Source organism: Rhipicephalus microplus, chromosome 7, assembly GCF_043290135.1.
Source record: "Rhipicephalus microplus isolate Deutch F79 chromosome 7, USDA_Rmic, whole genome shotgun sequence".
NCBI classification, from domain to species: domain Eukaryota; kingdom Metazoa; phylum Arthropoda; class Arachnida; order Ixodida; family Ixodidae; genus Rhipicephalus; species Rhipicephalus microplus.
This window is the reverse complement of record NC_134706.1, coordinates 12,181,377-12,208,132: the sequence shown is the minus strand read 5'-3', so window position 1 is coordinate 12,208,132 and position 26,756 is coordinate 12,181,377. Positions and strand designations below refer to the sequence as shown.

Below are 26,756 nucleotides of genomic sequence, written 5' to 3'. Positions count from 1 at the left end.
GTCAATCTCATCTGAAATCGATGTACCCACCTTGAAGACGACCCGAAAGGATCTTAGTGCCGCTCAAAAACAGGACAAGACCCTAGATTCTTGGAGGAGTAAAGTAGGTCAAGGGCTACAGGGAGGATCAAAGTCCTATTCGTTCGAGATAGAAAAGGGGTTGCTATACCGCTATTATCACCTACCATCTGGTAAGGTGATTCAACAAGTAGTAGTGCCCCAAAGATTGCGCAGCCAAGTGCTTACTTTGGCGCACGAAACCCTGATGTCGGGGCATCAAGGAATAAAAAGAACGATTGATCGTGTTCTACAATCATTTTACTGGCCAGGAGTTCAAGAGGCAGTGAGGAGATACGTGCGCTCTTGTGACGCATGCCAACGAACCTACCCCAAGAGCAGAGTTGGTAAGGCACCACTAGGTCGAATGCCTTTGATAGACACCCCATTCGAAAGAGTGGCAGTGGACATTATCGGGCCTTTAAAGCCAATATCACACATGGGTAATCGATATATACTAACACTAGTGGACTTCGCTACTAGATACCCAGATGCAATAGCCCTGCCATCCATCGATTCAGCCACAGTAGCCGAGGCACTGGTAGAGATGTTTTCTCGAATCGGGTTCCCGCGTGAGGTACTTTGTGATCAGGCATCATGCTTTACATCGGAGCTAATGAGAGAGGTCAATGACTTGTTGGCGATCAAGCATCTCAGCTCCACACCCTATCATCCCATGTGTAATGGCTTAGTGGAGAGATTTAATGGCACACTAAAGCAAATGTTGCGTAAATTGTGCCAAGAGGAACCCAAGACATGGGACCGACTATTAGCCCCACTCCTGTTTGCGTACCGGGAAGTCCCGCAAGCCAGCTTGGGATTTTCGCCTTTTGAGCTGATCTACGGTAGAAATGTTCGAGGACCTCTCAGTCTACTTAAAGAATTATGGACCGGAGACAATCAAAGCGAGGAAGTGAAGACAACATATGGGTATGTCCTGGATCTCAGAGATCGCCTAGAAAAAACATTGCAGTTGGCACAAGAAAACCTGTCACAAGCTAAAACAACGCAGAAGAAATACTATGACCGGGGAAGTCGGATGCGTCGGCTAAAGGTTGGAGACCGCGCCCTCGTACTACTTCCCACGACGGAAAACAAGCTTATGATGCATTGGAAAGGACCTTTCAGGGTCACAGGAAAGAAGGGTGACTCTGACTACTGGCTGGATATGGGACATACTACCAAGCTGTTCCATATAAACATGTTAAAACGCTACGAAGAGCGTCCTCCAGAAATATCACCCCAGTCCGCATCTTTCATTGTAGTGGAAGAGGAAGAGACAGACACGCCAGTGCCTACCTTTAAAGCTACTGAGGGCTTTGGTACTGAAGCTATCAAGCTTGGTCCTAACCTCAGGAATAGACAAAGGGAAGAAATTGACGAGCTCCTAGCCACCCATAAAGACGTCTTTTCCGAAGTCCCCGGCAAGACAAACTTGTTAGAGTGTCGTCTTAAACTGACAACATCCGAGCCTATCAACACTCCACAATATCCGTTACCATTCGCAATGAAAGAGGTAGTTGAGAAAGAAGTCGGAGAAATGCTGCGACTCGGAGTGATTGAAAGGTCCGACTCACCTTACAACTCACCATTGGTGCTGGTGAAGAAGCCCGATAAGAGTTACCGTACTTGCATCGACTTCCGTCGCATCAATGATGTGTTGGTCTCCGACGCAGAACCAATTCCGAGAACGGATGTATTGTTTACAGAGATCGGCACTAGAAAATTCTTTTCCAAGTTTGACCTTACGAAAGGATACTGGCAGGTGCCCTTGGACAAAGAATCCCGGCTAAAAACGGCATTCTCCACCCAATCGGGACACTACCATTTCCTCTATATGCCATTCGGTATCAAAACAGCGTCCGCAGTGTTTACCCGGCTAATGAGACGTCTCCTTCAGGGCATCCCGAACGTCGTTCATTATATCGATGATGTTCTCGTCGCTACGACAACCTGGGAGGAACACATGCAGACTCTGAGTGAACTGATGAATAGGATTCGAGAAGCAGGACTCAAAATTAAGCCCCAGAAATCGGAGATTGGAATGACGTCGATTGTGTTCCTGGGTCATCGACTGGGAGATGGAACAATTCAGCCGGTAGAGGACACGATCATAAAAATCGCCAAAGCCCCATTACCCACTACGAAGAAACAACTACGTTCGTTTCTTGGCTTGGCAGGATATTATCGTGATCTAATCCCTCACTACGCTGAGAAGGCACTGCCTCTGACAGAGATGACAAAGAAAAGGGAGAGTAACAAGATCAATTGGAATATTGAAGGGCAGACAGCTTTCGAAACACTAAAGCAAGCTCTGGCGTCTGGACCTATTTTAAAGGCTCCGGATCTCAAACGTGGATTTGTACTCCGCAGTGACGCCTCCGATTCTTGCATCGGTGCAGTCCTTATGCAAGAGCACGACGGTGTTTTATACCCGGTAAAATACGCCAGTCGTCAGCTACTGCCTCGAGAACAGAACTACTCAACAATCGAGCGGGAGTGTCTCGCGTTGGTGTGGGCAGTGGAAAAGTTCCACATATTTTATATGGGACATATTTCACGGTTCAAACAGATCACCAACCGTTGCAGTACTTATCTCGAGCAAAACACCTCAACAGCAGAGTTCTGCGGTGGAGTTTAGTACTGCAAGAGTACAACTTTCACGTAGAACATATAAAGGGATCCGAGAATGTTGGAGCCGACTACATGAGTAGGTTGCAGTGAATATGTTCTGTGTGTTATTATTACAAGGTTATGCTTGTGTGGTGGACTGTTACTGGAGTTAATGACTGTATTTGTACTGTTCTTAGTTGCTGCCAAAAACTTTTCTTATTGTTGTTGGTTGAATGTTACGTTCTGTGGACTCGGTGTTTCGACGTGAGACATGTCAACGAAGAAGCAGTGTGGTGCCATCGGTGTGTTGTGATAGCTTGTGTGGTGCGCATCGAACGACAGTTTTTCAACGGGAAAAACTTCTTCGAAAGGGGGCCATTGTGATGCGATGGTGATGCGACTGGTGCGCGTAATTGTGAATGATTGAAAAGTGCGCGAAATTAAAGGATGACCGAGTGCACGTGCTGGGTCGCCTGAACAACGACGACGCCGAGGACCGGTACACGTGAGAGCGTGGAGCGCAAGCATCCAAGACCATAAAGCAAACAAGGGCCAATGGCTGATCACCACGGAGTTTTGAAAGGCCAATCGGGACGAGACAAGTGTGCCCCAGAGGAAGCCAATCCTGAAGGGCAAAAGAGCTAGTAGTTCGAGGTGAACGAGGCAAGAGGAAGGTCACAGCTGGGAGCTGAAGACAGGCAGTCGGGTGGCAGACCTGAGCCTTCTGGACTTCACCCGGTCTGGACCTCCGGACAACGCCTTCCAAGGACGGCGAGCTGCCTCAACGGTCGAGACCAAGGCCTGCAGATTCCGGTGCGGGTGCAGCAACGGCAGTTCGGGTCACGGGCCTGAGCCTTGCAACCAGCCACCTCATCGGGCGAATCTGGGCCGCCACAGGCATCACCGAGCGAGTCCCGTTCCATCGTCGCCGCCAGCGAGTATCGGTACACGCCGTCGCCACCATTACAGCAGCAGCGTTTTGGTGAGATCGAACTTGCTCTCTTCCCTGCACCGCCGAATCACCGCGTCAGAACTGCATCATGTAGCTGTGACTTTCCGTCGGCAGTTTCGGGACTTTAGATGTTTGTTTTCCTTCTAAAACCCGCTTTTAGCCAGCTACTCATTTCTTGTAGTTTGTGTTTGAGTTTTGCTTCAGTTCTGCAGTAAATGTTTAGGTGTTGTTTGTTAAGCAAACGGCTTTGTCCTTATTAGAAAAACTCTCCGGGGCTCAACCAGGAGAAACAAATCAGCAACAAGAACCCGCATCACAGCCCCATGCAATTACATGACAAAAGTAAAACAATCAGAACTAACAGACAAGAAGTCCCTTAATTTTAATTACTGTGTCTAACCAAATAAACGAGCCTTTGAAATTCCCCTTCTCGGTTATTAACAAGGTAATAAATGGCGCAATTCAAAAACTTCACGAAAGGGGAGGAGGAGAAAACGCAAGGGATCTTTCTCTGCTTTAATTGAAAGGCGAAAACCTATATAAGATGCCTGCATCACACGTCGTCCCATGGCATCGGGGACGGGTTACGCAAAAAAAAAAAAAAGCGTCGTAACGTCTCCCACACCACGTCAGAATGACGCTATTGGCCACAACATTTTAACCTCACAAATGTCGTCGCACAGTGACATCAAGCGACACGATGGCATCATAACGTGACGATGTAGCTTGGTGAACAGTAGTGCAATCACGGAGCCAATGCGACAGAAGGTGAGGTGCCTCCGATCTTGGAGGCAGGGGCAAACCACTGTAATCGCAAAAAAGCTTTTCTCGAGGGGTGTTTGGGCAGGACCAATACATCGACTAAGAATGAAGAACACCCTGTAAAAAGGTGGCAAGTTGGACTAGTTGGATTGCGTTCATAATTGAAAATCTTGTCGAAGCGCACTAAAGACGGACGGACAAAAGAGGCTGACAAGGACAGCGCTAGCTCTCACAACTGAAGGTTTATTAAACAGTAAAGGTATTTAAAGCGGATACATGGCCTTTCGCGCATGTGCGTCAGAACAGGGTGCAACAGAAACCATTCTTGTCAGGATTACAAAAATTGTACATGTTATGTATCGTATGTCATATTTTACAAGTACTAGGTGTCGAGATACGCAGTACAATCGTAGCTTGGCTAACACAGTCATGTCCCCTCTTTCGGATGTGGTAAGATTCAACTATCGCACGTGTTAGCCGATCCTTGTGTCAAAATAATATTTCTGTTTCTTTAAACACAGGATAACGTCCGCAGTTTCTACAGTGATCTGTAAGATGACTGTTCTGTGATGACATTCTATGTTTTATAGAACAAGCTTGTGTCCACGCGTTAATAAGCCCATAGGTTCGAAAGCTTGCTCCATAAAACGCAGAAACATGTTCGTGAATTGTGTAAAGGGAGTATAGTATACACGACGCCCTCTTCTTGTGGAAAAGTCTACATAGGCCAGTCAAGGAAGATGCGTGAAGGACCGCCTTAGAGAACATCGCGCATCTGTTAAGGCATCGGGCAACAGTCATCTTGGAGATCACTGTAGAAACTGCGGATGTTATCCTGTGTTTAAAGAAACGGAAATATTATTTCGACACGAGGATCAGCTATAACACGTGAGGTAGTTGAAACTTACCACATCCGAAAGAGGGGACATGACTGTGTTAGCCAAGCTACGATTGTACTGCATGATAAAGAGTACGCGCATCTCGACACTTAGTACTTGTCAAATATGACATACGATACTTAATATGTACAATTTTTGTAATCCCGACAAGAATGGTTTCTGTTGCGCACTGTTCTGATGCACATGCGCGAAAGACCATGTATCCACCTTAGATACATTTTTAAAGTAATAAACCTTCATTTGTGAGAGCAAGCGCTGTCCTTGTTAGCCTCTTCTGTTCGTCCGTCTTTAGTGCGCTTCGACAAGATTTTCAATTATGAACACCCTGTAAGTTTCCTTTTCTTTCTTTTTTTTTTCTTAACATCGCACCCACGAACTTGCCAATTGTACTACTGCCTTAGAAGTGTGGCAGCTTGGGCTAGTTGGTATGACATGACGATAGTTATAGCGCGAGAACAAAACGACGACACAGAGACAAGAAGGACACGAAAGACACGTGTCCTTCTTGTCTCTGTGTCGTCGTTTTGTTCTCGCGCTATAACTATCGTCGTACTACTGCCCTCCGTTTACACCTTCAACAGCGGCACGCTGGTGGTCGGCGGCAGACGGTAAACACGCAAGTCAGCGGTGCTTTATTCTTTTAGAGTTCAAAGCACGCACCGCCCGTACGTTATATTGTCTTTCGACGAACGACGCCGGGGAGGTCGGATTGCGCGCCCACTTAACATTCCCACAGCGCGCGCGCACCATGACGTCACTCAAGGTGACCCCAAGCACTGGGACGAGTTAAGAGACGCGGAGAGATGTAGTACAGTGTCAATTTTTTGTGAAAGGGAACAAGCGTAACCCACGCGCGCTCTGGCGGCTGGATGGATGGATGGATGTGGCCGTACCCTTTAGATTGGGCGGCGGCTAACGCCACCTAGCCGTTATACTTAGTGAACTAACCATTACATTTATCTTTTTTTTCCTTTAAATAATGAAGTTGAGGATTCGTACTTCGCAGTGAAGGGTTTAATTTTCACTCGTGCCTTGACTTTAGCCACCAATCAGATAACCTCCTTCTAGTTAAGTCTACCCGCTTAAAGTCTATTTTGCCCTCGCTGTCCCTAAATCCCAGTGCTTTGAAAAACTCTGCGCCATCATCCTGAACTATAGGGTGAAGCCCTTTACAGAACATTATCAAGTGTTCGGCAGTTTCTTCTTCCTCTCCACACGCACTGCATACTGTGTCGACCCCTTCGTATTTGGCCCGATATGTCTTGGTTCGCAGTACTCCCGTCCTGGCCTCAAACAGTAGAGAACTACCCCGAGTATTATCATAGATCCTTTCCTTGGCAATTTCCTGCTTAAAAGTTCGATAGATCTCTAGTGCGGACTTCTTAATCATGCCCATTCTCCACATGTCAGTCTCCGTTTCCTTCACTTTTTTCTTAACCGATAGTTCCTTTTGGTTTGGCCACCTGCTGTTTTCTAAGTATTTACCAGTCAACTTCCTGGTTCGCTTCCTCCATTTTGTATCGACATTCTTCATGTACAAGTAGCTGAAAACCTTCCTAGCCCAACGCTCCTCCCCCATTTCTCTCAATCGCTTCTCAAATTTTATCTTGCTGCTAGCTTCCCTGCCCTCAAATGATGTCCATCCCATATCACCTTGTACTCCCTGATTTGGTGTATTCCTGTGAGCTCCTAAAGCAAGCCTACCTATTCCACGTTGCTTAATTTCTAATCTTGCTTGAACTTCTGATCTCATGCACAAGACCGCATTGCTGAACGTCAGCCCAGGAACCATGACCCCTTTCCATATTCCTCTCACAACATCATACCTATTGTAATTCCACAGTGCCCTATTTTTCATGACTGCTGCATTCCTGTTACCTTTAGTCCTCACGTATATTTCGTGTTCCCTCAGATACTCGGTCCCATTGCTTATCCATACGCCCAAATATTTGTATTTATCTGTTATCTCTAGCGTGACCTCCTGTATTCTAAGCTCACTACCTTCGTTGTCATTGAAAATCATGACTGCTGACTTTTCCTTACTGAATCTAAAATCTAACCTATCTCCCTCATTACCGCAGATGTCCATCAATCTCTGCAAATCTTCCTTGTTGTTGGCCATTAGCACTATATCATCTGCGTACATTAATGCTGGTAGTGCCTGATCAATAAGTTTTCCTTGTTTGACTAAAGAGAGGTTGAAGCCCAGTCCACTTCCCTCTAATTTTGCCTCTAATCCTTGTAGGTACATCATGAATAATAAAGGTGACAGGGGGCACCCCTGCCTAAGCCCCCGTTTTACCTCTGCAGGCTTGGATACCTGTTTTTCCCACTTTATAACTACCTTGTTACCTTTATAGATACCCTTTAAAAGATTAGTGACTACATGTTCCACGCCTAGTGTGTCCAGTATTCCCCACAATTCCTCTTGAACCACGCTATCATACGCTCCCTTGATATCCAAAAATGCTAGCCACAGGGGCCTGTGTTCTTTTTCTGCTATTTCGATGCACTGCGTCAGTGAGAACAGATTGTCTTCCAACCTCCTGTGTTTCCGAAACCCATTCTGCAGTTCCCCCAGCACCCCCTCATCCTCTACCCACGCCTGCAGTCTTTCCTTTATAATCTGCATCGCCAGCCTGTAGACCACTGATGTCACTGTTATAGGACGGTAGTTGTTTATGTCAGCTTTGTCCCCCTTTCCTTTATAGATCATGCTCATCCTGCTAAGTTTCCATCCATCGGGAACTTCACCATCGATTATTATTGTACTCACTGCCTCTCTCAAAGCCTGCTTAGACTTCGGACCTAATGTTTTTATCAGCCTAATTGGAATGCCATCTGGGCCTGTTGATGTACTACTAGGAACCCTTTTCTCAGCCCTTTCCCACTCTTGTTGTGAAAATGGAGCCATTGCACCACTTGATTCGTCTTTGTCTATTGTGGTGCATAAAGTACTTCTTTGTTGAAATTTTTCTGTCACCCTTGTTCTTGTATATTCAATAGCTTCGTCCCCTTCTAGCCTAGCACCTTGGGCTGTAGTTATAAAGTTCGGCGGCGGCTGCTTGCAGCGCGCTCAAGCGGGAGCGATAGCAACCACAGCCTCTATCCCCGTCACCTAGTGGCGAGCCAAACAACCGCTCATTGGTGATATGCATAGAGTTTCCTAATGTAAACTAGAGGGAGCTCTGGTGCAAGTGTCTATGGGAGCTGCAACGCACGGCGCTTCAGCGAGCATGGGAATTATGGGTATAGTGCACACATTTGTCTAGTATCCGTAGTTCTGGCCTGCTTTTGGCTCCGCGTGTGTTCGTGTGGCTTGGAGCTGTTTTCTCACGAAAAAAAAAAAAATCGGCAGATGTTCAGCGGTTGCACTTCACCACCTTATTCTTTTAGACTCACCTTTCCAAATCGGGTCACGAAGTTCAAAAGGGTCGAATCTTTCTTTCAAAACAAAACCGAAACACAGCAATCAACGAAGCCGTAAGTACGATTCGCCGCCCGCAAGTACGAAGACTAGGCAAATGTGTGTACTATCCATCATTCCCATGGTCGCTGAACGATCGCAGCGACGGAGTCCCCTCTAGTTAATTTTAGGAAACTCTATGGTGATATGTAACCGGCGTGGGGCGTTCCACTTTCGTCAACGTCATATTGTAATTTGGGGCCGTGAAACGCTGACAATTATTACTGAGGCAAAACACTAGATGCTTCATAAAACGCTGAATCTAACCCGGCCCCAAGCACTTATATTAAGGCTTTTGCAAACGCGGATGTACCCTACTTTGAAAATGTTACACATCATGTACCCTGACCTATACCCAAGTAATCTTTGTCCACATTGTGGGGAAATAGCTTCATTAGAACACATGCTCTAGCAGTGCACCAAATTCGCTCATTTATCGAACATCACCTCTGCCAGATGGGAGGCGGCAATCCGCAGCTCGTCCTTGGCAGATCAGCTCTGGGCTGTCCACCAAGCCCGCGAGGCGGCTGAGGAGCTTGGCATCTCAGTCCCCACGTGGGAGCTGCCCGCAACACAGTGATCTGTGTTTTGGAGGACCAAATAAAAGTTTATCCAATCCAATCCAATCATAAAAGGCTGAAACGAGTCCTCCTCGTCAACACGATGCGAGAAGTCATCAGCACGCGATGACGTCATGGGTCGCTAAAATTTGTGACGTCACTTTCACATCTCGTGATGACGTCATTAAAGTATTATCGTCATTTAGTCTAGGGTGGGCCAATCTCGGAGCAGGCACTGCTATAGACCAGGTGAAACGCAGAGCTAGAACTTGCCGTCTCTCCGATTCTCGAAACAGTGAGAGGCCGTTAGGCACAGGAGTAGAGGGAGGGGGGGAGAGAAAATCAACAAATCGACTACAGATAAGAAGAAAAACGTAGATGAAGGCTTCCGCTTTCGAGTCGTCTCATAAGGAACCCTGCGAGATTTTCAATGTCTGTAACACTTGCACTCAATACTACGTCCCATTCGTTCTTAGCGCTGCTTATACACAATCATGTCACGATGCCGTCACAATCTCCTGCCCATCAAGCTTCATGGACGGCATTTCAAATGTGACTTGACATGATGATCATTCTGACAACGCTATCGATTGTGTATTGACCCGGTCGACCCTTATGGAATACCCTATCGGTGCTCTTTTAGTAAATAAAGGTGAATCAAAGAATAAGACGTATAGCTATAAGCTTCACAAAGGTTCACGCTTCGCAATTTCCACCCCCCCCCTTTTTTTTTTCTTTCTTTTGCAGGGTGGCACGGTACTATCCCAGCATGTCCTGGAAGGTAAGTTCAGCATGCTAACAACTCGGAGCTGTTGTCAAGCGAACACATGCATAAGAGTTATACGCATTAAGTGAAATCTCCGGTCACCAACAGCAAAAAAAGAAAGTATACCGAGGCAAAGGAGATTTAATAAGGATGCAACACAACTGTAACAGCTACTTCGCCGAACAAAGTTCTTTATAGAGTTAATGCACTATATTCAAAGGTGGAGACAATAGAAATTGTATTGAAAGTGGGCACTTTTTCGAAGTGAAAATAAACTGAATTGCTTGCTGGCGAACTACAAATACGCTATAGGGAAGCTAGCTAATTAGAGCTTTTTTTAATTCCATGCCGTCCGCTCTTTGAAGTAGTAAATAAAATCGATTGATTGAAGCTTTGTCGTTCTCTTTTGAAGTGTAAATAAGATTGATTGGTCGATTGATTGATTGATTGATTGCATCTCTGTAAAGATTGTAGACAGGGGGCGTTCACTTTGCTTGGCAATTTCAGGTCCGTTGCCCACCTCCATGCAAGTCAGAGCCGAGACTTGATTGCTTTCATATTTTTGGCTAAGATTCGGTTATACTTCGTTGTACCGCGCGTGACACGAAAGAAATAAAATATTTCAGTATTATTAGCTCTGCTTCGAGATAACATGCAAGATCGACCTTCCTTGTGACCGATGTGCTTGTTCGTTGCATTTGGTGAAAATGAAACCAGCGCGATTGTTAATTGAACGACTTTGTAACCACTTAGACAGCCAAATGTGCCCAAATGCAGTGGCCGATTGAAAGCTCAGGAGACATCAATGGTTGTAGTTAACTGTATTGTAATGTTTACGTCATAAAGTCAAAAGTGTACGAAAGATCAACTTTTCCGTCACTGAGATGCGAACACGACCCGAACTTTCAAATTACGCCTCCGATGCTCTAAGAATTGGAACTGCGACGTGAGGCCCTTCCCCGCCCACGTAATTCAAATGTCGTGGGCTCGGATCCCACCGTCGGAAAGAGCGGCACTTCAAAAGGATTCGTGCTTGAGGTTGTTGGCACGGCTTCGTATCTTTACGAATTGTATCGATGAGAAATTATTTAAAGTGATTCTTTGTCGCCCTTAAACAATTTGAGTGATTTAAAGCGAATAAATAATTAGGTTAAATAATTTCAATTTACGTCGTAGGCATTAAACTACAGTTAAAGAAAACAGTTAATGTCTTCTATGGTTTTTGCCCTCGCCCAATTGTACGCTGGATTCATTTGGCTGTACTTAACCACTTCGAGGCCCTCAAAAAAAAGACCCCTTCTTCCGTTAACTACTGGAAGAATAAAATAGTTGTTGCGAAGGCCGCCAAGTCACTAAATTTTATACAGCGCAGCCTGACAAGCGCCGGCATGTTTGAAATCAACGGCGTATTCAACATACATTCGCCCTATGCTTGACTACGCCTATGCCGTGTGGGACCCCTGGCAGAGTACTTTAAGTTGCAAACTTGAAAAAATACAAAATAGAGCTGCAAGGTTTGTCCTAAGCCGGTACTCAAGAAATGACAGTTGCACCAATATGAAAAATGAACTAGGGTGGGAATTACTCTCATCGCGTCGAAAGAAACTGCGGCTAAAGCTCCTGTACCAAATATTTCATGGTAAAACCGGCATTCGAAAAGAAAAGTACCTTCACAGTCCTCATTATATCTATTCGCGAAATGATCATTGTTTCAAGATTTTAGAGTACCGTACCAGATCTAATTTGTATGCTAATTCGCTTTTTGTTCGTTCCATTAGAGAATGGAATGACTTATCAAATGAACAAGTGTGCTGTATTAATGAAGATGTGTTTTTTCTCGACACTGTAACCCCCCTGCTGCAGCGCCTTCGGGCCAAGCGGGGTAATCATTGAATATAGAATAAAGAATAGTGAACACGGTGTGCAAGTTCTGCCTTCACATTGGGCAGCAAACGGCTTTACACAAGACGAAACAATATCGTCGATCCCGCTCCTCAGATCAAATTAAGTCAAACCGAAAGTCTTTAGCCCGCACACGCCCCATTCCGATCGGAGCCAGTCGCAAACCAGGCACACCCACACAATCCTCGGGCAGGGCCCCGAATGGGAAACGCACATCCATCAGGACTTCTCGAACGCCACCACCCAGACTCCGTCGTTTATACGCCTTATATATAAGCGTCCAGCCGGCGTGAGCTAGAAGGAAGAAGAAGAAAAAAACGAATCTGGGAGGGTCAGCGAACCCTGGCGGTGGTGGTGAAAAACATTTATTTACAAAAGAGAGGTGTAGGACCTCTGTAGAGGCCCCTACAGACTAGGTGGAGTCTCTATTCCGGGACCCCATTGGTTAAAGCCGCCGTCTTGGCTCTCTGGACCAAGGCCTGCTGGGCCTGAAGGTCTGAGCAGCCGAGCAGGGCCGCCTCCCAGTCCTCTCGCCTAGGGTTTGGGTTAGGAGTAATGGCTGCGTTAGCTTGGCAGGCCCACACCATGTGGTAGGTGTCTGCCACCTCCCCACAGTGCTGGCACTGTCCTGTGACCGTAGGGTCGAAATGTTTGACTATGGCAGGACATAGCAATGTATTCGTCTGGAGGCGAAGCAAAATGCGCTCCTCTGCTTTCTTCAACCCCCGTGCGGGGGGAGGGTAGCGGCGATGACTTTCCCGATAATAATAAAGAATTTCCTTATATCGGAGGAGAGGGTAACCCTCCTCATCGGTCTCCATCGGCATTGACGAAGGTAGCCCGGAAATGAGCGCTCGGGCAGCCGCATCTGCAGCCTCATTTCCCCGCAATCCCTGATGGCCCGGTGTCCATATAATGCGTTTCGGATGAGGGTCCGTGTCTCTTATGCAGTTGCGCAGTATTGTCTCGGCTAACGGTGATATGTACCCGGCTGTATAATTACGACACGCTCGGCGCGAATCCGTGATAATATACCGGGAATTACTGTGAGAGGCCGCAAGGGCAATGGCGACCTCCTCAGCCTGTGTTACAGAATACGCCCTAAAGGTTAGCCCATCCACCTGTGTGCCCTCGTGAATAGCAGCCGCCGTGTACCACCCCTTGGAGGTGGGGCCAGCAACGTCCACGTAGTACACACCTGGCTTCTGTCCAAATTGTCGTTCCAGCGCCCGAGCGCGTGCGTCACGTCGCGCTGTGTGTTCATCTCTGTCCATTTTAGTGGGTAGAGGTCGGACCAGAAGGGCTGTGCGCCACAGTTCTGGCACTTTGACCCGTTCCTGTTGTTCGAAATCATGTCTTATGTGCAGACGTGCAAGCAGGCGTTGGCCAGAGTTGGTTTGGGCTAGCCGTGTGTACTGGTTTAAAAGATGGGCTTCCTTCAGCTCTTGGTATGAATTAATCACACCCAATGCCTTGAGACGGCTGTTGGATGTAGAGATCGGAAGATCAAGAGCCCGCTTTATTGTCTTTTTAATGATTGCCTCGATTCGTTCTTCCTCATGTTTGCGGAGGGAGAGGTAAGGGACGGAGTACATGACCCTGCTGGTGACAAAAGCGTGCGCTAGCCGCAACGCATCTGTGCACCGAAGTCCCCCCCTCTTGTTGGAGACCCTGCGGATCATGCGACCCACCTGGTCTCCTATCTTCCTTAATTTCGTCAATGTTGTGTCAATCCGGAGCTGCTGGTGAATGTATAGGCCCAGGACCCTGATCTCCTCCGCTCGTCTGATTGGGCCCGCAGGAAGAGTGATGGAGATATCTGTGTTGTCTTTAGGCATGCCTCTAATGTGAAGGAATTCGGATTTGTTGGGTGCGCATTCGAGTCCGCAACGCGCCGCGTAGGTGTGTACAATTTCGGCAGCCTGTTGCAGACTGGTCTCAATGGCACCTAAGTTCCCTTGAGTTGCCCATACCGTAATGTCATCGGCATAGAGGGCATGATGAATGCCCTCTATGGCCGCCAGCTGACGTGGCAGGTGCATCATTGCGACGTTAAATAGAATGGGGGAGAGAACAGCCCCTTGCGGTGTCCCTCTGGTACCCATTTGATACGGCCCGAATTCGGAGTCTTCAATGCGGAGCAGGGCGGCTCTGTCCGATAAAAAGTCCTTGACGTAATTAAATGTGTTCTGACCACAGTTAGTGAGGCTTAGGTGTTCGAGTATGACGCTGTGTTTAACATTGTCAAAGGCCCCCTTCAGATCTAAGGCGAGGATGACCCTGTCGTTATGTTTCATCGCCACCGGTTGGATGACCTCTCGGTGTAGTTGCAGGAGTACATCCTGTGCCGATTTGTGAAACCCTGGCGGGGCGTCGAGTGTATCAGCGTCGCCGTCGGGGCAGGTGCGAAGGGGCACGAAAGCGCGAAGTTATACTCCGTTTCATACATCAGGTGCAACGCTGTGAAGGCTAGGCAAGTAGTCCGTAAGAAAAAACACGAGGTGTTGCTCCGCGCGGTTTCGTAGCCGAGTGGTCTGACGCGTCGCTCCGGAGAGTTCACCGTAGTTTTGAAGTGCATGGGTTCGAATCCACGTGGTGCCATTTTTTGCTTTGACAGCTTTGATGTGCGAAGCTTCGAAAAAAATTCGCGCAGGAGAGGTGGTCGAGGACGCAGAGCTGACGCCATTTTTTCGAAGCTGCCACAACAAGTAAAAAAAAAAAAACGGCGGCGCGGGTCGCGCGGAGAGCGAAAACCTGATACGAAAGCGACAAACATAAATTACCAACTCGCATATTTGGATTGTTTATCCGACAACACAGGCGTTTGTTTTTTAACCTGATGACAACTATGTATGCTTAGAAGTTTTCCGAGAAGCATTTATTGATTCTCGTACACCCCAAGCGACGCACTACTTTTTGGTCGCGGCAGTACACAGCGCAAACAAGAGCGCTAGCTTTGACAGCGTTGCACATGATGTATGAAACGGAGTATAGTTTGCGGACATTTCTTTTTTTCTTAGCAATGGCGGGAAGACGGCTCCGAAGGCTACGGAGCCAAAGTGGGCTTGCGCCGCCGCTGAAGAATATAGTCCCGCAAATTCATATAGTTTTTTTTATATATAAATCAGCTAGGGGGAACTCTGGCGCTAGTGTCAGCTGCAACGCATGGCACTTCAGCCAGCATAGGAATTATGGGTAGTACGCAAATTTCCCTAATCTAGGTACTTTCGGCTCCACTTGGCTTCGCATGGCTTGAAGCTGCTTTGGCACGAAACAACAACAATCATCATCAGCAGCAGCAGCCTGCCCTGACTACGTCCACTGCAGGACAAAGGCTTCTCTCCATGTTCCGCCAGTTAACGTGGTCCTGCGTTTGCTGCTGCCAATTTATACCCGCAAACTTCTTAATCTCATCTGCCCATCTAACCTTCTGTCTTCCCCTAACCAGTTCGCCGAGACGTGCTCGCAAAGGGCGGCACCAGGATTTCCTTGTCCGAATTGAATTGATTGATAAGGTTATAGAAATCGAGCTTATTGATAAAAAAAAACATCAGTATTTTTATTCTTTTTTCTCTCGTGAATTATTGAGTTATTTCGAAACTATCAATCGCAATGCATTTTGAGATTATAAACAAGTTCTTCTATATAACAATGCACCACTCGTTTCGTGGCCGATCCCTCATGTTGGGCTGCGCAACGTTAATGAGGGTCAACCAACTTACCACCGCCCCTGGCTATCAGGGAATGTCTTTAGTTTCTGTTCTAAAACACCAGAACAGGCGTAACCGACCATCCCTGGCGTAACCGCCAGGGATGGTATGCGGGACATTAGTTGTAGTCTTCTAAACTTCAATATATTGCGATAATTAATAAAACAAATGTCGAGAAATCGAAGCGGACGAAACGACAACTTGCCGCGGGCAGGAACCGAACCCACAAACCACGGATGTTCGTGTGCCAATTGAGCCAATGGCGGTGGTTATGCTCCACGAAAATTTATTGGCTGTCTGTGCGTGTAAACCTATAGTAGTCTACCGAAGAAACACGAGCTTTTGATTGAACGACTTTCTTCCGTCAAGGTACGTGTTGAGATATTTATAAGCGCGAAACGAGAATAGAACATTCGAAGCTTTGTTTCCACGGAAGCAAAGGAAGCGTGTCGACTTCTGAAGAGCGTCACTTTCTTGTACACAATCGACAGCATTGTGCGGTTACTTCCTCTCACTCATTCACTCACTCCCGTTCGCGTGCAGTTCGAAAATGGACTGCGCCGGGTGGTGGGGGCGTTGGCGCGCTTTTCGAACTTCGCGCCGTTTTCGGCGCGCGCTGCTGACGTCACTAAGAGGGCCCATGGGAGGATTAAAAAAATTGCTGGAGTGGAAATGATTGCGCAGAACTGAAGCCGTTCCTCTGGCAAGATGGCTGGGGTAGTGGCCATCTTACTAGGGGCATGATAAAGTATCACCGTTCAGCGATTAAAAACGAAGCGTTTCCCTTGCACGCCCAACGAGTATAATGTGTTAATCTTTTCGGGTCACATAGTGTTCCAAGTGCGTCTTAAAGATACTAGTTTTCCGTAGTGAGCCTCTAATTGGAGGCAAAGTTCTTTGAAGATTCAGTGATCCATAGTTGTTTCTGTGTGTTATTCCGTCGGGAACAACTATCCTTTAATATATAACTAACGTAGCATTTACATAACGTATCAAAGCCACTTGATCTTTAAGTGGGCACTATTAGAAAAGAGCATGTTTCCGCCATCTTGGCAGTGGCAAAAGGTGGCTTCACTTCTGCTGGCAAGGCATTGCGGGAGCTTCCACTCCAGCCATTTTTCTTTAATCCTCCTTGTGAGGGCCTCACCCTACGCGCTCGTATTCGCGCCCATTCTTTTTGAGAGTAGCGCCGCGCGCGTGTACGGATTGTTTGGCGCGAGCTCGATCGGAAAAAAGAAAAAAAAAACACAGTTGTCGGGGTCGGTTTGGTCGCGTATAGGGCGTAAGGGTGAAAATTTTAGGCGCAAACCTTAGATACCCAATTAAACACCAAGAAATGACCGTGAAAAGGATCACCAAAACGTGACGTCGTCACTCAACGACGTCAAATGCTGCCAAATTCTGCCACGCCATCGCGACGTTACATGACGTCACATGTGATCGCGATGTCCCTGTAACGTGACATAGGGTGTTATTCTGGACACTGTCGAATTCCGCCACGTTGTCACATTCCGCCTTTGATCGATGATGATTGGCCCAGTGGACTGCTACGACCTCTCTGATTGGTCCTAAGTGTCGCCATTACGAAATTTGACAGTATGGTGGAATGAGACAGTGTCCAGAATAGCGCCCACAATGTGGCGCTGCATGACACGTCATCAGATGACGTCATCGTTTTGTCAGTGGAAGGAAGAAAAAAAAAAAGATGCCGATACGGGAGGCACTGCGAAAGCACGTGAGATGGAAAATGTTTCCCATGCCACTGATTGCGGAGGCAGTACAATGCTTTCGGTGGGGATCAGTGGAATCATCCGATAAAAAAAATTTAAAAACAAGAAAAATATAGCTGTCGATTTTGAGTCTTACGCTTAGATCGTGCCATAAAGACTACGATAGTGCTTAAGGGACAGTGAATTTGCGGTTCGTGTTTTGTAAAAGATGTGCAGCAGTGCTGAGACCATCACCACGGGCAGTGTAGTCACTAATTAACGCACACGTGGTCTAAAATAAATTGATATAGCCAGTGATTAACGTCAAGTGTGTCCCCGTTTCTGCGGCCTCCGGGCACGAACGTACAACCTTCGCCAAGACTTCTCTTTTACATCACATTAGCGACAGTAGAAAGGCTTGGATTCCCGGCAGATGTTGCCCAAAGCAGGCTCCGAGGCCAACCGTTCACATTGCATTTACTGACATCCACGAATCATTAGGTCGCGCAGCGCCGCTTTGCCTCCGCCGGCCGGCGCGCCAACTAGGTCGTCGCTATTCTCTCGGAGTGGTTCTTGAGAGAAAGGAAGAGAAAAGTGAGCCCCGTTATTGTCTGCTTCAGTGAGCGACACCGCCACAGAGCTCACAAAGGGATGGGGGTAAGGAGGGATAAAAGGGTAGAGGTAAAAGTATAGGAAAGAGGAAGAAGAAGCAACAACAAACTGAGGGGATAGAAGAGACAGGAAAGATGGAAAACGGTCACTGGAGTCCGAGGACGGGGTACACTTGCGAGAGATGGTGTCGGCGTCTGTAGATGGCGTAGAGCAGGTCCAGTAGGTCAGAGCTGCGCTGTCACCGAAGACAGCCGGCGACAGGAGATGACGTAGGGCCAGCCCAGTCGGCCAGAGCTACGGTGACGCCGAAGGTCGCGAGCGCGCGGAGCGCGCGGGCGCACAACCGGTCGCCACGAAATCCAGGGAGCGTCTCCCTCGCTATTCTCTCATCTCTCCACACGTATTGCATAGTGCGCACCGCCATTAGCAAACTCCTTGCGCGCCGCAGCGCCAAGCCGCACCGTAGCGGCGGCATCGGGAAACACAACGCCGCCGCGGAGAGCGCCGCCAGACCCTAGAGTTGGCGTCAGCCTCGCCGTGAACGTCGCAAGCGTGCAGAAAAGCGCTACAACACAACGAGAGGCGACCGCGCTCGCTGCAGCATCACCACCGACGCTGCGCGTCCCCTCTATTGTCCTCTCTCCCTCCTCGCCCACTTCGCCGCCGGTGTTCGCTTTCCCCGCAACACACACACGCTGCGGAAAACCGATCCTGCGCTCAGCTGAGAAACCGTTGGTTGTGTGGACAACAAGAAGCGTCGACGTCTCCAACCCCTTTTCAACCTCGTTGAAGCATCAAATGGTCGTGTTGCCCTCCTCCTGCGTCGTCGCATCATCCCTCCATTAGAAGAGGCGTCGTCTGTCAACTGGCGTCTGCAACCGGAGAGAGCAGAAGCAGACGGGACAGGGCAAAGGATTATCGCGGCGCTGTTTGTTTTGGAGGGAGTGAGCACAGTAGGTGTGATTGTTCGAAGTGAGTGTCTCGTGTGTTGAGTGCGAGTGTCGTCATCATCGTATCGCTGGCAGCGAGCCTCGGGCTTCATTATCCGCGCGCGGATAGTGACCATCATCCGCGTACTCCATCATCGTCCGGAACCTCGAAAATACAAAGCTCTTCCCGGCGCAACGTCGGCAAGAAACCGAAGGCTTCGCAATCGTGACGTTCAAGAGGTGGACAAGTTCGTGGGATTATCTTTCATCTCCTGAAGCGGAGTGCGCGTACCTGGCATTTCAAGCAACGAAATACAGTTTCTCGATCTAAGCGAGAAATTTATTATTCTCCAATCGTCGAGCAGCGCTTGAAAGAGGTGTCGAGGCAGCCCGCTCGCCGATACTTCGTCGGCATCCGGTAAGTTTAAATTCTTCTAAAAAACGTGTCTCTTTTTTCTGATTCTCCTCTCTCGTCATCGAACCCACTCTGTTGACCAGAAGGTAGCGGGATCGAATCCCAACCGCTGCGGCTCCACTACGGCGTCTTTCGTAATCATATCGTGGTTTCAATACGCAAGACCCTCGAAAATTATCATTATCATTTCGTGTCATCTCCGAAAGCAAGCGGGAGATGATCTCTTTGACAGCTGTTTGTTGACATACACGCAGCTGGCTTTGACGACCGATCAGGAAGATCGATTTACGAGCGTACTTTCTTTAGCATTTCCAATCGTCAGTTACAGATGGACGCCGACATTTAGTCGAGTGACGTTCCATACTTTGCCAAGTAAACATCTAAAGATTCGCAAGAGAGGAAAAAGAAATGTTTAAGGGATGACTTGAGGAGATCAGACAGGAAAGTGTCAGCTGTGTATTGAGACGATGAGACGAAGCCGAACCTCCGGCAAGCAGCACGCAGGCTCGTAAGTGTACCAATGGGGAGGCGATTCGGCCGTGACGTCATCGCTACGAAGGTGTCGTTCATTGATAGCGAGAGAGAGAGAGTGTGTGTACATTGAGGGGAGAAAATTTGTCAGGTTGCTTCCTTTTGTTTTCGGTCAATATTGTGGTGCCATCAAGAGAGTTTCTTTGTCCCACACTGTAAAAGAGATGCGGTAACATCGATATAGAAATATGTATCATGTCCATAAATAACGGCTGGTGGGCTTTTATCGACGAAAATTCGAGCTATAAAGGAAAAAAAAAATGTCACGAATATCATATCAGCGATTGCTTAGGCATCTGCATTGTTCTGATTGGCAAATGTGAAGCAAAAACAAAAGAAACTATTCCGCTTGTTTACTTCAAATAAACTTTTTCCAAATAAAATAATAGGAAGCTATAAACGTCGATAATGAAAGGTCGAAAAGTGTTGGAAGTTCTTCATTCAATCTTGCTAGAACAATAAAGGAAGATCGAATTGCTAAACTGCGCATTGAAGATATAATATTGTATCCTCTACATGTAGTGCGGGGGCGGTGCCAGGATTTTGTTACTAAGCTGAGGGGAGACTCGTTTGTCGTGTTATTACTTTGTCCATGGACCCGGGGTGGGCATGCCATTTTTCTTTAGAGGGGCTCTCTTTCTTGTCCCTTAACGTTACATCTATCATTTTCCTTTCAGTGGATCGTTGCGTCTTCCGCAGTTTAATTAAGTTGAACACTTCCCGTGATCCTACAAATTTAGGCCCAATAGACAAATACAAGTAAACTCTGAATGCTTGTCAAAAATACAAAAGAATTTGCGAGATTATGCAAAAATATTTAAGAACGTCCAAAAAGGTCCGATCCGCGGGTCTTTCACTAGACTGCGCATGAGAGAAGAAACACGTGTTCCAACGAAACCACTTTTTTTTTTTTTTTGAAAGCGGTAGAGAACTTTCACGACCTGTCTATGGACTGTAGTTTTACGGATGAATCTGAGTGAGTGCCGTCATGTCGGGCTGCTAACGTTCGCGTTTTGCATCGTTTAACGACTAAACAAGTAGTGTTACGGTAGACACACATACGCACGGAAAATGGTTGGGTTGGTGCATACGAGTTTTTCGTGTCCTCATTCTCGTGGCGATGCGCAACAGCAAGAAAAACATTTGCCTTCACAGCCCAAGATGGCGACGCTCAAATGTGCTAAGGAAGATAGTCTTATATAAAGGCAAATCTCCGCCAAACAACTCTCGGGCGAAAGTGCGAGGTCTGCCGCAGATATAGATGGACGGGACGTGTGATAGGGCCGGTCTTTTTCCGGTCGCCCGCTTGCTCGATGGTATGCCATTACCACAACCGGCGTTCGGATGAAAGAGGCTGAAAAACCCGTTCGGACGGACAGCGCCCGCTTGAAGGAGAGTGAGGAGGGACGGTGTCACGTGGTCACCGATGCAAGACGCGACTTCGAATGGAGAGTGGCTCTATGCCGTCCTGTTCCAGTGTCGAAAGTGAAGCGTTATACAAAGAGGTCCATAGCGCACCATTCATTTATGGGGACGTTGACGAATAATAATGCGAGCTAAGGAAGGTATAGTGAAGCACCTAACAATATTCACAGGTGGAGCGTACGGACAAGTAAAAGAAAATTCATTGTAGCAGAGCTACTTTCGATGTGCATATCAATGCTCTTTTCTAATTCAATTACTAACTTTGTAAGTTTTCCTTTGTATATTGCGTAAAACACCGAGTTACTTGGTTGGAATGTAACCACGACTTATGATGCCTATAGCATGTCAATTCAGTAGCTGCTTAACTTTTTTCTCTCTAGAAGCTTATTTTGCTGACGCACCACGACTTTTGGAAAGATACAAATATTTAATTCCCTCATCACGCGTGTTAAGAGAAATCGGGACGATTTGTACACAGTATTGCATGTACACTAGATGTGGACGTCCGCTCAATCTACACATAATATTGCTTTCCACCAGATTCAGACGTCAATATCATTTCCGCATAATTATTACGGCTTTCCTTATGTGCGGAGTGCCACATGGTCTTTACCGCATATACGGCTTCCGCGTTCCGATAATTCCGTATGAGCGGATGCCGTACATACGGAACGTTTCAGTAGGGTTCAGCGTCTATGTCAAACGCTTTGGCACTAATTATGTTTTTTCAAGAGGGTTAGTTATTCGTCGGGCAAGTTGGCGCACCGGTACGCTCGAAAAAAAACAAACAAACAAAAAACCTGCGAGTAGCAAACTCTGAGAGACAGAAAGCAGAGATAGTGACACAGAGGTGGCCTGCCAACAACTGGCCTGCCAACAACTGCCAACCAACAACTGCCAACACAACGCCTCCTTCCAAGTCCATACAGAACATGCGCAAAAGTACCCTAACCAACAATAGCGTAGCCAGAAACTTTTTCAGGGGGAGGGAGGGGGGTAATCAGACATTATGCATGTTCGTGCGTAGATTTGTATGTGTGTATAACCACTAGCGCAAACTTAAAAACTTTGGGGGAGGGGGGTGAACCCTCCCCCAAAGTTTTTAAGTCTTAATCAGGCAGCGAGTCTTGTACAGCATACATGTGTAAGGGAAGAATTGCCCTGTACTATCTTCGCAACCTGACCGCTGACATGTTACTCTGAACGGCGCATATAAACTTGTCAACAATGCAAAAGGGAACGCCGTTCGTACTCGCTCAACGATTACCCGTAACGAGCGGATACGGATGTCACGTGGTTCGCAAGAGGCAGGGACGTATAGGCAGAAATTGTTTCCGGAGAGTGGAGGAGGCACCTCCTTGAAGTGGTCATTGTTCGCTCTGTATGCAGACAGAAATTAGGTGCCTTCTTCCTTTTCCACATGAACCACTACCACCACCCATGCCATGACGAGAAAAAAAATTCAGGGAAGGGGGGGGGGGGGGTCCGGCGCGCCACCCCCTGCATCTATATATACCACTGGCAAGGTGGATGCTGCCCCCTTTGCCGTTGTTGTCGATGTCGCCTTCTTCGAGCGTCTACAGTTGACAAGGGTGCCGCTCACCACTCGACTACCATATATGGGCATTGAAAGAAAATGCATATATCAGAAGCAAATAAACAAGACTGTGAAGGACTCGGCACCGTTATCGACGCCAAGGCCGAGCTTATCTATTTACGAGAGACGCTCGTACTACAGCTCGAGGAAGTAATGGACTTAGAATACCATCCGAATGCGAGCGAGATAAAACCGCGGCGTCATGCGGTTACCTCTGATAGCGATCGGCCCTTATCTTATCTTGACCGGATTTCGCGGTCGTGATTGACTCCTTCATGCGAGTTGCAGAAGGCATCGGTCACCGTAGCAAAATTTTGTACCCATCGGGCTTAATAGCGATTAGCAGCGCTCCGTCTGACGCCGCTGTAAGCCCGATCTAAACTGTGCATACAGTCTTGAACAGTACGAAAAGGAACGCTGAATTAACGTTTAACGATTACTTGTGATAGGCGGAGATAATCTGCTGAGAGGGTTTGCGCTTGAACGTTTACTAACGGACGCTATGGCGCTTTTGGGACTGCGTTAGCGGCCACTACCCTATTGAAGATGATTGATTGATTGATTTGTGGGGTTTAACGTCCCAAAACCACCAAATGATTATGAGAGACGCCGTAGTGAAGGGCTCCGAAAATTTCGACCACCTGGGGTTCTTTAACGTGCACCCAAATCTGAGCACACGGGCCTACAACATTTCCGCCTCCATCGGAAATGCAGCCGCCACAGCCGGGATTTGAACCCGCGACTTGCGGGTCAGCAGCTGAGTACCTTAGCCACTAGACATTGAAGACGATTCCGGTGTTCCCTTTCATATAGGTAGTCACGACCGTACAGGCGCTGGGCGCTGATTTTTATGTTTTTTTACCCAGATATTCGTAGGTTAAAAACTGTCAGCCCGAGTGATTATGGCATCTTCGCCAATTAAAGTGATCGACTGAACATTAGTGCATTTTGAAATAAGGGGAAAAAATACTTCAAACGTGCTGCGTCACATATTTACGCAAATCAGTATCAGAACGAGTATGTCAATTTTGCGCTAGTATACGTTTTAATCATCAGCACAGAAACCGAATTTTGAATTCGTCGCCGACGCTAAGAGATCCCGACCAACTTGAGATTCCTTTTAGGCGAAGTGTTCTGACTTAGCTGATTTCAATGCCACATAAACCAATTGATGAAGTTTCTGACTCAAAATGCGATTGGAAAAACTGCTGATAACAGGATCACCCTATAAGACTTTCCAGAACATTCAAAATTCATATAATAAAGCCAGTGACACAGAGATAGGGCTCGCTGGATTCCGTGCCGACCGGTTGTGCCCTCGCGATCTCCGACGTCAGCGTAGCTCTGGCCGACTGGGCTGGCCCTACGTCATCCCCTGACGCCGTCCTCCGACGACAGCGTAGCTCTGACCTACTGGACTCGCCCTACGCCATCTCCTGACGCCGACAAGAGCTCTCGCAAGTGGTGCCCCGTCCTCGGACTCCTGTGACCGTGTTTCCATCTTTCCTATCTTTCCTATCCCCTCGATATGTCCTCGCTCACTGGCTTAGCGCATCTTTCTCTCTCTATATATATATACCTTTAATCCTATTCTTTAATCCCTCCTCACCCCCATCCCTTGTGAGCTACTGTTGAGGTGTCGCACCGTGATGCAGACAGTTATGGGGCTCACTTTTCTCTTCCTTTCCCTCTTAGAACCACTCCACACAGAGATAGATCGGTACACGGTAAAATTAACCGTCCGAAACGCGCAGAAGAGGCTGTCGCCGACCTTGCAAAATGGAGCCTATATACTTGCATATTTTTTTAGCATTTCAGCGATCACGGGTCATGCACGGTCGTCTCAGCAACGCCAGCAAGCTCTTGCCTCAGATTCGCCTCCAGAAGTCACGCGCATTATTCAAGGTCAAAGGCAGCGATAACTCGGAACCGGAAGTTGTCTGTCATCTGTTCGTTTCCGCTAACGCGCTCCGAGGGGGGGGGGGGGGGGGTTGATGCACGCATGCGAAGCACGCGGAAACTGTCGTAATTTCCGGTCGCTTTCCTCCCGTTTCTCGCGCATGCGTGTCTGACACCGATTTTTATCGCAGGACAGGGAGACAGACGACAATGCAACGCGCACGTGAATCGTGTCGTCTGTCAATCGTGCCGGACTATAACTATAACTATGCCATAAGAAGACACCACGGCTTATTTGTAGCGATTTCTTTTTGCTTATCAGTTGGTTTCTTTTAATTAATTTATTTATTTTATTTATTTACAAGTACTGCTGTCCCATGCCTGAAACATTGCAGGAGCGGGTACAAAAAAAATCAACGAAAGCACAGAAGCAAACAATAGTGCGCACAAATTTATGTGACTAACACATGAAAATTTTCCCGAACTCTACAGTGTTCAGTCTACGCAACGCACCATCAAGCTTGTTCCGAATTTCCACCACACGCGGAAAAAAAAGAGAATTCGAAACAATCCAAACGAGACCTGAAAGGTATACAAGGTTCAAAGCGTCTGTACTACGTGTTGTACGCGCTGGTATATCAGCGAAAGATAAGGGCGCACGAAATGCACGAAAGGAAATGTGTAGGGTAATTACATAAGCACGCACGAACACAACATTAATAAAAACTAATTAACAGACTTTCTAAGAAAGGCAAGGAAAGTATAAGGGATGTTATTTGTAGCAATCATGATGCAAATGTCAATAAATCAAATTATCCGAAAAGATAAGTTGCCGCTGACAAGTTTTTATTTTCACGGAAGCAGACGTTTTCATTTTTATTTTCACAGAAGCAGTGCGAACGAGCGCGCGTACAATTGCTATTGTGACGTCATGCGTTCAGTTTACGCTAGCTGTTCTAATGTATTACGACTCTCTAACTGTCACAATGGCGTTTGGGTGACACTTGAAAAAAAGGTGCACTGAAGCGGAATGAAGCATGACATCGTCATTCAGCTGCCCATTCATCTGACGATTACCACTAGAGAAAAAGTCGTCATTAATAGTTAGTAAAAAAAGTAGGAGCCCCTTTAATATTGTGAAGACGGAAGCTGCGAGTTTGGTGGGTCTGGTATATATATTGCTATAGTTCTGGTTCGATCGGAAATCAGCCAGCGAGAGTGTCTTTCATGAGTGAAGGGCAAAAGCGGCGCGGTACTGTGGGCGGAGCTTACGTTTCTGTGTACAGCTTGTCTATACTGATTAAATTCACAAGGTCCTTCATGCATTAAGCGTAGACGACTTGAATTAAGGTGAAGCGATCTTTTTTTTCAATTTCGTCCAAGTCGATGCACTGAAACCCCCTCTTCGCCCCCTTCCGAAAGCTTTCTGCACTTCGCCTGGCTTTTTGCATGGCCTCCGTGATCGTCTCGAATTCGACCAAGAGACGTTTCTATGATGACGTCATCACATAATGCCATGACGACGACATCACAAGATTTCGAGATATGTGACGTCATTATGCCGTCATTTGGTGGCGCCATCACGTTACGATTTATTCATCACTCGCGTTGACACCGCCGACGCCCAATTTCCGCATCTGACGATGCATCTAAGATTGTCGCTTTAAAAGAACGCTAAAGAGAAACAATGAGTTGTTTTAGATTACTAAACTGCACACTGAGAAATCTAATGCCATAAGTGTCACTCTCATAAGTTCATTATTAACGAAAAAAATCAATATTGAAGTTTCCTTTTGAAATTTCGCGTCGAAATCCCAGCACTTGACGTAACAAATTGCAGAATGCATTTTTTCGTATCTTCGTGACATTGCATGGCTCGATGAAAATTTCCGAAACTTCGTATGCTAGGTCTGTGGCACCCACAGAAGATTACGTATTTCATTTTATCGAGC

At 47.2% G+C, this 26,756-nt stretch overlaps 2 protein-coding genes across 3 annotated transcripts in view; one reads left to right on the top strand and one right to left on the bottom strand.

Annotated features, from left to right (window-relative positions):
- Positions 1-26,756, top strand: part of LOC119179000 (neuronal-specific septin-3) — a 128,678-nt gene that overhangs the window by 23,531 nt on the left and 78,391 nt on the right. Inside the window, exon 2 of one of the 2 annotated variants that reach the window (XM_075868669.1) lies at positions 10,057-10,090. In XM_075868669.1, the coding sequence (XP_075724784.1) occupies positions 10,057-10,090 (34 nt within the window). Of the gene's footprint in view, positions 1-10,056; positions 10,091-19,151; positions 19,356-26,756 lie in introns of those variants that run through there. The other variant, XM_037430083.2, reaches the window with a different exon arrangement.
- LOC119180160 (leukocyte receptor cluster member 8) overlaps positions 1-26,756 on the bottom strand; it is a 146,046-nt gene that overhangs the window by 81,617 nt on the left and 37,673 nt on the right. The gene's annotated exons all lie outside the window — the stretch shown is intronic.